Source organism: Halichoerus grypus, chromosome 2 (assembly GCF_964656455.1).
Source record: "Halichoerus grypus chromosome 2, mHalGry1.hap1.1, whole genome shotgun sequence".
NCBI classification, from domain to species: Eukaryota; Metazoa; Chordata; class Mammalia; order Carnivora; family Phocidae; genus Halichoerus; species Halichoerus grypus.
Genome location: NC_135713.1, coordinates 122,077,108 through 122,089,939, shown reverse-complemented (window position 1 = coordinate 122,089,939; position 12,832 = coordinate 122,077,108). Strand labels below are relative to the sequence as shown.

General features: G+C 47.3%; 1 protein-coding gene across 1 annotated transcript in view; it reads right to left on the bottom strand.

Annotated features, from left to right (window-relative positions):
• The window catches only part of SPOCK1 (SPARC (osteonectin), cwcv and kazal like domains proteoglycan 1), a 557,700-nt gene that overhangs the window by 101,819 nt on the left and 443,049 nt on the right, over positions 1-12,832 (bottom strand). Inside the window, exon 6 of the mRNA XM_078067479.1 lies at positions 2,970-3,084. Within this exon, the coding sequence (XP_077923605.1) occupies positions 2,970-3,084 (115 nt within the window). The remainder of the gene's footprint in view (positions 1-2,969; positions 3,085-12,832) is intronic.

Here is a 12,832-nt window from a genome sequence, read left to right as displayed (position 1 = left end):
TTCTTGATACTAAAAGATTATGGAAGTATATCCCAAGTTTTCTGTGGCCCTGACCTCCCCCTTGCACCCTCTCCTTCCCCTTCGCCATCCCCCCTCCCCACGCTTGTGAGAGCCTCATGGAAAGAACTGTCAAATCAAAGGAAAAGGTCAGCCTTCCCTCCACTGTGTCCAGGTAAAATGTTATTAAGTTCAATGTTGCATTTCATATAATGACCCCAGGGACTTATCACTGCCTTCACTGCCCATGGTATATTCTTATGCCCCAGGGTGAACATTGATCAAATCTGTATTAAATAGTTAAGCATTATACCCTGATAGGGGAGTATAGTCTCCTCCATGAGGATGTTGTTGCATATGTAGTAAGTTAACTACAGCCACCTGGTCTTATCAGCACGTAGTTTCTGCTTCCCCCTCATGCCTGTATAAAAACTCCGCAGTAAGTCACAGCCCAGAAAGTGGGTCTTAAACCAAGGAGGACAGTCTCAGAGCCTCAGGCAAAGAACTGTACCCAGTCTGATCGATACCTCAAGTAACAGACTCATCATTGCAAGCTTCCAAGGTGATATTTCTTAGACAAGTGCCAGATGATGTGAGACACAGTGTGGAGTTCCAGAGCTCCTTCCCATGCAGAAGCAGAGGACTTCATAAAAGCAAACCACTGACCCACGAGCCAGTGGAACAAAAAATAATTACAAACGACTAAAAGAACTGATGAAGGAAATATAATTTGGATTACTTGTTTTGGAATACTGTTGTTATTACTTTTTTATTGTTGTCATTTCTGATGGGTATATGAAGCCCCTTCTCATTCCTCCTGATTTATCTCTTACTATTAACCTAGTAGTTGACGCTTTTTCAAATATTTTCAAATGAAACACTTTTAAATGGCATTCTTGTTCTCACTGACCTTTCAGGATTCTCGAACAATACTCTTTTCTAAGTCTCTTTGTTGTTTAATGGCAATGCAGTAACTTGCGAAGGTTCAGTAAGAATCTGTTTTGTTTTTACCAGAACATAATTAAACTAATGCATGGTACAGGCAAGGCCATACCTGGAGTGTCATATTTGAGAGTGAATTTCATTTAATCAGGTGTGACAAGTCTACCATTAAGAAATAAACATTGGGGTGCCTGGCGGGCTCAGTCAGGAGAGCATACTACTCTTTATTGCCGAGGTAGGGGTTCAAGCCCCATGTTGGGCATAGAGTTTATTTAAAAAGACGAAGAAGAAGAAAGAAGAAGAAGAAAGAAGAAAGAAGAAAGAAGAAAGAAGAAGAAGAAGAAAGAAGAAGAAAGAAGAAGAAAGAAAGAAGAAAGAAGAAAGAAGAAGAAAAAGAAGAAGAAGAAGAAAGAAAGAAAGAAGAAGAAGAAGAAGAAGAAGAAGAAGAAGAAGAAGAAAGAAGAAGAAGAAAGAAGAAGAAGAAGAAGAAGAAGAAAGAAGAAGAAAGAAGGAGGAGGAGGAGGAGGAGGGAGGGAGGGAGGGAGGAAAGGGAAAGGGAAAGGAAAGGAGGAAGGAAGGAAGAAAGAAACAGGCACTGTACTTCATGTGGAGACTTCCCATGAAACCAGTCTGTTACCTTACCATGGCAAATCAGGAAGCCTGAGCAGATCTGGGGCCCCTGAGGAGAGGTGAATTCACCCCCTTGTAGAGATACCACAGGCAAAATGGTGGAGGTGACTTTCTTGGCTTGGCTTCCTCACCTCCGAATAGAAAAGTAAATAAAACCAGTAAATAATATACCCAGAATAATAGAGACTATTGAAACTTCCTCAGATTATTAAGAAATCCCCAGACAGAAGTGAATTTTCTGGGTTTTGTAGTTTCTTCACACCACAGGGCTTTAGGTTTTCAGACCATACTCCAAGGGGGCGCATGTACATGAATGAACATTTCTTACTGCAATTATATAAATGAATCAGACCCAAACACAGGGAGATCAGCTTTTTGCTAATCAAGAGGAATTTATGGGGATTAGCTGTGACCCTAGCACTGGTTTACAAGGTCCTTCCACATTCTCAGCCAGACCTTCCAAAGAGCATCTTAGCACAATATTCCTGTGATCGCCACCACGAACAAGGTACATTCAAGCATCTTCACCTATGTGCCCTGGAAAAGGCAATACGACCTACGAAGAGGGGAATGCATGAACGCACACACCCTAATCACCCTCTCCCATTACCAACAGAAGACATTTAGAAGAGACATGCGTCCACGCGCGCACACACATTCATTCACGCACAGAAACGTGCAACATTTTCCATGGAACAGCAGCTACCATGGAGAAAGCCCAGCCCCACAGAAGGCAGATGCAAACTTCCATCCTGGCTCTCATTAAGGCAGGCTCAAAAGCGGGCCAAGGCCAGAGGGACAGCCTTACTTTCTCCATCACTGAAACATCCGAATAAGGCCAACCTTCCCTGCCCCTCTCAGCCATGGGAGAGAAACAGCTGGCCCTGGAGAGTTTTTCTCCTTCTGTGTGTTCCCTGGCTCCGTGCTGCAATCCGAGCAGAATATATTAATGAAGAAATGCCTTTTGGAGGGTGGAAGACTCTCCACTGTTGTGACCTCTCTGCAGTCTCTGTTCTGAAACGCGGCCTTGAGAAGTTCAAAGGACTTAGAGATTCAAGTTCAAGGAAGACCAAGACGCACCCCAAGGCGGGCCATGGTCTGAGACGTGAACAAACCTGCCCTTCTCGTGTCACAGCCGACATGACCGCTGAAAGAACCTAGTGCATATCCTGGTCTCATAGAATTATTTTCCAAGACTCTTAGCTCTTCTTTTTCTTTTTAATGGTAGCTGAAGGCAGTTCAGTTTCAAGTCCCTACACAAGCTGGAGTACTTGCCAAGTCCCTCCGTTTCCCCCTGTGTGGGCTCAAACAGCTTTGTTAACTGCCAGCTTCCTAGCATTGGGGGCAGAGCTTGGCCACGTCAGCCTCCCTCTAGGGGGTCTCCTGCAATCCCCACTCACCATTCTTTTCTGTCTTGTGTTTTGGTGGCTCAGGCTCCGGAAGACATGGACAGGGCCCGTCACAGAGGATGGTGAGGCTTTTTCCAGTGGAACAAGCATGGAACTCCAACTTGCACTGCAAAGGAGAGACAGAAGAGGCTTTAAAAGAATGCAGCTGAGCAAAAGGACACAGTCAAGAAAACCAAAAGACAACCGATAGAATGGGAGAAGATATTTGCAAATGACATATCAGATAAAGGGCTAGTATCCAAAATCTATAAAGAACTCATCAAACTCAACACCCAAAGAACAAAGAATCCAATCAAGAAATGGACAGAAGATATGAACAGACATTTCTCCAAAGAAGACATCCAAATGGCCAACAGACACATGAAAAAGTGCTCAACATCGCTCGGCATCAGGGAAATCCAAATCAAAACCTCAATGAGATACCACCTCACACCACTCAGACGGCTAAAATTAACAAGTCAGGAAACGACAGATGTTGGCGAAGATGCAGAGAAAGGGGAACCCTCCTACACTGGTGGTGGGAATGCAAGCTGGTACAGCCACTGTGGAAAACAGTATGGAGGTTCCTCAAAAAGTTGAAAATAGAGCTACCCTACGACCCAGCAATTGCACCACTGGGTATTTACCCCAAAGATACAAATGTAGGGATCCGAATGGGTACATGCGCCCCAATGTTTATAGCAGCAATGTCCACAATAGCCAAACTATGGAAAGAGCCAAGATGCCCATCAACAGATGAATGGATAAAGAAGATGTGGTATATATATACAATGGAATATTATGCAGCCATCAAAAAATGAAATCTTGCCGTTTGCAACAACGTGGATGGAACTAGAGGATATAATGCTAAGGGAAATAAGTCAATCAGAGAAAGGCATGTATCATATGATCTCACTGATATGAGGGATTCTTAATCTCAGGAAACAAACAGGGTTGCTGGAGTGGTAGGGGTGGGAGGGATGGGGTGGCTGGGTGATGGACACTGGGGAGGGTATGGGCTATGGTGAGCACTGTGAATTGTGTAAGACTGATGAATCACAGACCTGTACCTCTGAAACAAATAATACATTATATGTTTAAAAAAAAATAAAAGAAGATAGTAGGAAGGGAAAAATGAAGGGGGGGAAATCGGAGGGGGAGACGAACCATGAGAGACTATGGACTCTGAGAAACAAACTGAGGGTTCTGGAGGGGAGGGGGGTGGGGGGATGGATTAGCCTGGTGATGGGTATTAAAGAGGGCACGTACTGCATGGAGCACTGGGTGTTATGCACAAACAATGAATCATGGAACACTACATCAAAATAATAAATAAATAAATAGGGGGGAATAAAAAAAGAATGCAGCTGAGCAGACCCCCATATGGCTTCCCCAGGAAGTGGCCAGTGCCGCTCCAACCAGATAGGCTCATGGGAGCAAAGACAGAGAAGGAAGGAGTGCATTTCAGGTCAAGGTCCGAATGGCAGAATGCTGAATAAGAAATGGCCTTTTATGTCTTTCCAAATGCATGGGGTAACATCTAGGATCACTGCAGAGCACTGTGGTGCTTACTTTAGTCAATGATAAATGTAACTGTAACTGTTAACAGAAGTATTTTTTTTAAAGATTTTATTTATTTATTCATGAGAGACAGACAGACAGAGAGAGAGAGGCAGAGGGAGAGGCAGGCTCCCCACAGAGCAGGGAGCCTGACGCAGGACCCGATCCCAGGATCCCGGGATCATGACCCAAGCTGAAGGCAGACGCCCAACCATCTGAGCCACCCAGGCACCCTGTTAACAGAAGTATTCATGTGAAACAACATCTCGGAGTCCCAGGGGTCCACAAAGGCCCACCCCACAGCAGAAGGGCACCTCCCCCTGTTTCCTTACTCTTAACATAGGGTGCTTCTGCCCCAATGCAGTGATCCTAGGCCCTCTCAGCTGCTCACACGCTCTCCCTGGGCATGGAGGCAGAGTAACCACCTAGTTAGCTCGCCGGATGGTGTATATGAGGCCCAGCCTCAACCCATCTGGAACAAGCAAGGAGTGACTGCTTTTGCTTCAACTATCCCAAACCTGAGTGCTACACAGTCGTTCCCCCAGAGGATGCCTGTGGGTGTCTCTAGCCTGGGACTGGGTGCAAGCACCCATTTAATTCTCAGATTCAATGGTGAAGTCCAAAAGCCGGCATCTCTTCTTGTCAACCCTTTATCAGTCACACTAGTAGTGTTTTGGCCACTTTCTGCCAGTTTCACTCTTTCTGCCACTTTTATCGTCAAGTCTCAATGGATTCAGAACACAGGCTGGAAAGGATGTTATTTATAGGTGCAAAAGAGTACAACAATTAACAGTATTTTTAGGATCCTGACATCTAAGGGATAAGAAACAGACTCCGACAAGTTAAATAACCCATAAAATATCACGATGATCATTCGGGGTGGATTCTAAACCATGTCTGAGCGCAGGGCTAGGCACTTGCTGGTCCCACATCACTGGTCCTGCCACGTGCACAGGCTTGAGAGAGCAGACATCCCATACGGTACCCCAGGCTGCTACTGGTTGCTGGCTGCCATGAGCCACTTATGTTTGGGGATCCTCTGCGAGCACAGTGGGGGGGAGTGGGCTTCCCCTCCCCATGGATCTCAGTTTTCTGACACTTCATTCCTTTTCCAATTACACAATTCTCAGGATCCAGGCCTGCATGTAATCAGCCTTTTGCTAAGGCCCACGGGCCCAGAACCATGTTTGTATCTGGTGGAGGTTCCAAGGAAGAGGAGACAGGCAAAATTTACTAAGCACCCACTTTGTGTGCGGTTCTTATCAGGGGCCATGGGGAATCTTTTAAAAGAAAAAATAGAAATACAGTCCTTGCCCTTGGAAAACACAAATGCATACTTCTGAAAAGCCCACTAGCATTTGCAAAGCAGCACGCCTGAGGACAGATGAATACTGGCTCATCGAGAAGGCCGAGCTATTCAGTCCCCGTCCCGATTACAAACCGAGGGCAAGAGTGCTTTAAACCTGGCTCTAAACATCCTGGAGTCACTCTGGGTAACTCCAACTGTCACCCACACGGTAGCCAGCCTCACGGAGAAAGCACAACAAGACAAGCCTATGGGGTGATGACTTCCCTTCGATGCAACTTCCTTTGGTACGTACTTGTTAGGCGTCTAGTATGTGCCCAGTGTGGCTGGAGGGGTGGTGGGGACTGGAGGAAAGGCAGCCACAGCCCAGGCCTCCAACCTCAACAGACTTCATGAGGAGGCACAAAAGAGCACATCCCTCTAAAGCCATGTGGCCAGGACTGTGAAGTGGGCAGGAGTCGTGTGTATGGAGGGATGTGGCACAAAAAGCCCCACGGGAATGGGATGGGCCTGCTGCCAGCCAGGTGGACAGAACGCACGCCAAGAGGAAGCCTGGAAGGGGGCAGGGGGCTGTCTGTGTAAGAAGCTTCTTCTTAAATCCTGCAGCCTGTATGCATGTGCCCAGGGCTAGAGAGAAGACCACGGTGGCCAGTCCTGCCTCCTCCCTCCGCCCCACTGCTCTGGAAACAATCCTGCTTCAGTTCTCAAACTATTTTCTCAACAGAATCCCCAAAGCTAACTTAGGGGCAACAATATATTTGTATATGAAAATTTATTTTGTAAAGTCAAAACTTAATACAGTATTACTTACTCTAAAGCCTTATCCTACTGTTACTAGAATTGCCTGTTCATATCTATGACAGACTGTAATACTCTTCCCAGACATTCTCTGGCCTCCCTGAAAGAGGAATCTCTGCTCCGCTCACCGCCCCGGGGAGGGGGGTGGGGGGGAGTGGGCTTCCCCTCCCCATGGACATCAGTCCTGGCCACGTGACTTGCTCTCTCTGGGGACTGTGAGTAGGCGTGACAGGCCAGGGTTGAGCAGGTGTTTTAAGAACCACGGCTTACTTTTATCACCTCTCTTGCCATTCCCCCTACTATAAATACGACATAAACCACAAAAGGGCTGATCCTCTGGCCTGGGGCCCGGAGGGGAGGGCGGAGGGCAAGGACCAGAGCTGCAGCTAACCCATAGCGAATACACAACATGCACAGGAAGTAATGGTTGCTGGCTGCCATGAGCCACTTATGTTTGGGGATCCTCTGCGAGCACAGCGTAACGTATCCAAAGGTAGCAGCACTGACTTCCGACTACACCATGAGGTCCTTATCACCTGGAAAAAGTCTAAGTCACTGTCTTATCCTGGGCACATAGTAGGTGTTCAGCAAACAGTTGCTCAAAGATACAGGCAGAAGGTGGTGGTGCTCCCCGGGCTCCTCCAGGCCTCTGTTGTGGTCCCCAGCAGCGACCACCCACCCTCACAAGGAATGCAGGTGCTGGAGCTCGGGAATGTTCCCAGTGAAGCATCCTTGACCCGCACCTGCTGCCTGAGTCCTCTCTGCGAGCTCCACGTCCAGCACTCGGCCTTCCAGTCTCCCTGCTCACCCCCGTGCATCGCTGGAGTCGGAATCTTGTCCATCTGCTTCCCAGATGCCCAGAACACTCGTTCCCCTGGGGGGCCTGGCGTCGCCTGAGCGTCCCTGCGGACTGTAATTCTAGTAACTCCACTTCCCTGGCCGGCCCCAGAACCCCCTCTCGTGGACAGCTGCTGTCGCAATCTGTGGAGACAGCCAGGCCTTCTCCCGGACCCTGGGGAGGTGCCACCAGAGAAAACAAGATTTATCTGCACCAGTGGAAACCCATGTTTCAAGGGCACAGGTCTGCCTTTTTTATCTTCCAAGACAGTATGTGGCATTTAAATGAAGCTCAAAGGACTAGAATTCCATTTTTTTATAAAGCTCAACACACGCTATTTAGAGATACATATCTATGTGTAAATATATATGGGGGGTTGGGTGACAAATACCAAGACGGGGGCGACCTCTGGGACAGAGGCAGGAGGATGGCATCAGACAGGAGCCCAGAAAAACACTGTGAAAACTGAGAGTAGTTTATTTCCCAAAGCTTAGTGGTAGATTCTGAGGCTTTGGTTGTTGGGCTTGGCAACTTACAGAAATAAGACATCTACATTTATGTATCAAATATTTCATGATAAAATATAAAACAAAGTTGACATGCGTCTATCAAAGTGACGACCGAGCTCTACCCATGCCTCCCAGGGACTGTCACTAAGAGGAGTAAATGAGAGCACATGTGGGCACTTGCACGCAAGGGGAGAGGGCACCCCTGGCTCTGAGCCTGAGTTCTGGACTGTTGCTGGGGGGGGGCCTCCTCAGGGCACCTCACGCATGTCCCCTTCCCACAGCACTTCACTAAGTCCCACCCTCTCTCCCCCAGACTCTTGCTAGGGAAGGACAGTTACAGAGGCCGAAAGGTGGTCACTGCACCAGCCTTCCTCACAGGGGCCAGGTAACTTCCAAAGTACAGCACTTCTAGCTAGACTGGGCCGCACTGCCCGAGGCCTTCATGCCGGGCAACGGCCTCCAACGCCTTCTCCCAACCTGCAGGCCACAGATGCTCGGGAAAGCCCTGGCCATTCACCTGCAATCCCAAGGGGAGAAAATGCACAGAGCCGGCTGGGCTCTGCAGAAGTGTGCCCTGCGCTGTGCACATACCCATGCTGCAAACACTCAGCAGGTGTGCTGGCCCTTTGGTATAGGGCTACCAAGAGAACGGGGCCAAGAGAAAAAGAGGCAGCTCACGGTACTTTTCCCGTGCGGCGATGCCATGAACAGGCTCCTGGCCCAGCAGACACTGGGCTCCCACCTATCAGGACAGGAGCAGCCTCCCCTGGCAAAGAGGCAGCAGGACCGGAGCGTGAGAGTGCAAACTCCCCTACAGAGACGTGAGGAGGGAGACCCAAGCGGCTCCCGACACCACAGCGATGGCACTGGTTCCTTTTCAACATGACAAAGCCTCCAGAATCGCCGCACCTTCTCTCCCACAGTGCTCAGAGCTGCAGGTGCCCGCTGGCTAAATCACTGATGGTCATCTGTCGGCAGTAGGGACGTGCTCGGGTGGCACTTACCGGCTCCCTCCACACCTGCCCCAGAGATGCTAGGGACGCAGGCCATCCGCCTGCACCTGCCAGGCTCTGGTGACCTGTCTCAGAACAGTGTCTGCAGAGCTCCAACTTAAACAGGGTAGACTGGGAGCCTACGCCTTAGAGTCTGTGGCTTGGAGGGGGAAAAGCAAACAAAACAAAACAAAACAATTAAAAACAACTACAAAATGGCATTCTTGGGAACTGATAAAGGAACACCCATAAATTTTTTTTTTTAGAAAAAATTGTGGGGAGAGAAGAGGAGGAAAGAGGTATAAATGAATTTTTTGGATTTAGAGTCGAGAGCCGGTCAGTTACTCCAAGCTCCCAAAGAGCCAAGGCTGCAGGCAGGCCCAGGAGCTCCTCCACCCAAAGGGGAAAGTGACACACTGAACAAATGTAAAGACCCCTCCGGTGGTCACTGCGGCCTGTTGGGGAGAGCCCTGCCAACCCTGACCTGTATCAGAAGTGGGTCTAAGCAGAGAGGAGTCACCACCGCCCTGGCCCCCACTTACCCTCTAGAAGAGACAACTTTGCACCTTGTGTTAGGTATTGAATTATACCCCTCCCAAAAGATATTTGGAAGTCCTAACCCCCAGTATCTTAGAGGGTCTTTACGGAGACAATCAACTTAAAATGAGCTCAATAGCGTGGGTCCTAATCCACTATGACTGCCATGCTTATAAGGGGAAAGTTGGACACAGAGACAAACCCGTGTAGAGGGAAGATGGAGAAGTTAAGTGACATAGGGAGAAGACAGCCACCTACAAAGAATGCCTGAGGCTATGGGAAGCTAAGGACAAGGCAGGAGACAGATTCTTTCTCCCAGCCTCAGAAGGAACCAACCTCGCCCACACCTTGGCTTCCAACTTCTACCTCCAGGGCTGTGAGACAGTCAATTCCTATTGTTTGAGGCGCCCAGGTTGTGGTTAGTGCAGCCCTGGCAAACTAATACACCTTCTGCCCAGATGTTTAAAAAGAGACAGTCTCGGGGTGCCTGGGTGGCTCAGTCATTAAGCGTCTGCCTTCGGCTCAGGTCATGGTCCCAGGCTCCTGGGATCAAGTCCCATGTTGGGCTCCCTGCTCGGCGGGAAGCCTGCTTCTCCCTCTCCCACTCCCCCTGCTTGTGTTCCTGCTCTCGCTATCTCTCTCTCTGTCAAATAAATAAATAAAATCTTAAAAAAAAAAAAAAAGAGAGACAGTCTCTAAGGGATGGAAATGCCTCGTCTTAGGTTTATAGAACACAGACCGTTGTGCCAAGATGACTCAGTCCTCCGTGAAAGCAAGTAAAAAACCTGGAACAGCAACTTTAGGATGTTGGGCAGGTGGACATATGGAACTTGGCCAAATACTATCAACTGTGACTCATGTGCAGAAATATGAAAAATTCAAGACTTTATAATGATTTTATGATCAAGTAGTGAAATAAATGATAAGCCCTAAGTATTTAAAGGAGGAAAGTGGGAAATCAACAACTTTTAAACAACTTTTAAACTTTGTACTGGAATCCATATTCATAGAAACACAAAGAGAAACATGGATATAACCTCCTGAAGCTTCTATACCCCTTGACCTGCTGGGAGAGAAATGTCTTCCCCAGTCCTCACAGAAATGCAGAAGATGGAGGGAGCCAAAGACTGTGCAAATGGGCAGAAATATTCAAAATGTTGACCTACTTAAGAATAACTGTGCTAGCAAATTTCCCAACCAATCTTTCCTTCCATTTTGCATAACACATCAACACGTCGGAATGAGTGAATGTTACTGCAAATGGCCAGTAAATCTTTCTCTTCTGTGATTTGTAAAGCAAAACTAATAACCTCTCTCTGGTTCACTGCTCACACAGGTCTCCAATGAGGATGTTTCTCCACCACCCCACACTCTTTGCTTTGCCTTGCATGCTTTGGGTATTATTTTTAACATTTTATTTAAATTGCTTTCTCCACTCTATTTCATCAACCAATCATCTATTTTTAAACCAGACTGTTGACAGTTCACAGTTGACAATTTTGTTCACAGTTGATGAATTCTGATTTGTTTTTATTCCCCCAAAATCATGTTGAAGAAGCGGGGGGTGGGTAATCTCATGGCTCTGCTGGCTTTAATGAGCGGGCAGGAACTGAGCAGCTGCTGGCTACCCATGCTATTCCTGACAGACGGAAGAACATCTGTCTGTCTGTCTGGGGCTTGACTGTCCCTGTGGTCATGTGAAAGGAGGAGTGAAGAAAAACAAAAGAAGGGTCTTTGGGCTCATTCAGAGCTTTACCAAACATGCATTCATGTGTGTGTTCCTTCTTGCATCCAACAAATATTTACTGAGCACCTACTATGGGCCAGGCCCTGCACCAGCTCCAAACCAACAAGGAAAAAACACTGTTGCCATGAAGTTTATATGGCAGGTGCTGATGAGGACCGTAAAACGGCACAAAGGAGAATAAGAGAGAATAACGGGGAGGGGAGGGTATATTACATGGGATGATGAGGCAATCTGGCAAGATGACATCTGAGAAAAGAATTAAGTAAGCCATGCAGCCCTCCGGGGTAAGGGGATTCCAGGCAAAGGCTCCCCAAAGTGGAAGATGCTGACTGTACCTGATAGTCATCCAGGAAGGCTGTGTGCCTATAGAGGAGGGAGTGGGGGGGAGAGCGGAAGGGACCATCGCAGCTGAATGCACGGAGGCCTGTGTGTGACTCAGGGCTCCCCTACCCCCCCCACACACACACATGCACACATTGCTCTGAGTTAAGGATTCCAAAGAAGGCAGAACCTTACACCTTAAAACCAAGTTGCTAAAAATGTGAGAAAGGAAAAGCTCGTCTTTACAGAAGAATGCCAGCTAAATAAATTGAGAAGGAATGCTAGAAATAGAAAATCATTTGGCAACTCCCCATGTAATAATTGAGTCAGGAAAGGATCGTTTGATGTTTATTAGAAATCGTGGGTAAAAGGAATTGGGGAATAGGACAATCACACGGTCTCCAAGTGCCACCCACAGAACACACACCTCATTATTAAATGAGGAAAATGTACATTTTCAATAAAAATACATGGCAGGCACAACTTAATGCGGGGACCGAGGGGCCAATGGAGCACCAGCAAGGCTGTGAGACAGTCAATTCCTATTTTCCTAAATTCCCAGAGCGGGACCGGCTAATGTACCTCCTGCACAAGGAAGTACTCCACAGTAGTGCCTCCGAGAGATCGGGGCCGAAAATGCCTCACCCTCCATCTATTCGTTAGAGAACAAGTCCAAAATTGAAGACATTTTATAAGATAAATGCCTGAACTTTCAAAAAATAAACAACCAAAAAACCCTGGGGTGAGTGTGTGTCACTCTTCTAGATTAGAAGAAATTAAAAAGCTAGAACAAATGCAGTGGGTGAGGCTTGACTAGATCTTGAAAAACCACAATTATACAAAAGTTGCAAAAGACATTCTGGAAAAAAGTGCTGTGGTTTTAATGAGGGCTGCACATTACGTGACATTACTGGGTTATTGTTCTCCTGGGTGTAATAATACCTATGAAAGTGGTCATATAGGAGGATGCCTGTCTCCTTAGGGGTGAGGTGTCTTAGCATCCGTAATTTATTTCTCAATGGCTCAAGGGGGAAAGCATGTAGGTTAGAGAGACGGTGTGAATTTCACAAAACGTTCGCAACTGCCAAATCTCGGTGAGGGGTAAGTACTCGTCGCTTTGTTTTTTAAATTCTTCCATACATTTAATAACTATTAAACCAATTTCTCCACATCCTCACAAATACTTGTTATTTCTTGTCTTTTTGATTCTAGCCATTCCGACAGGTATGTGGTGATAGCTCACTGTGGTTTTCATTTGCATTTCCAT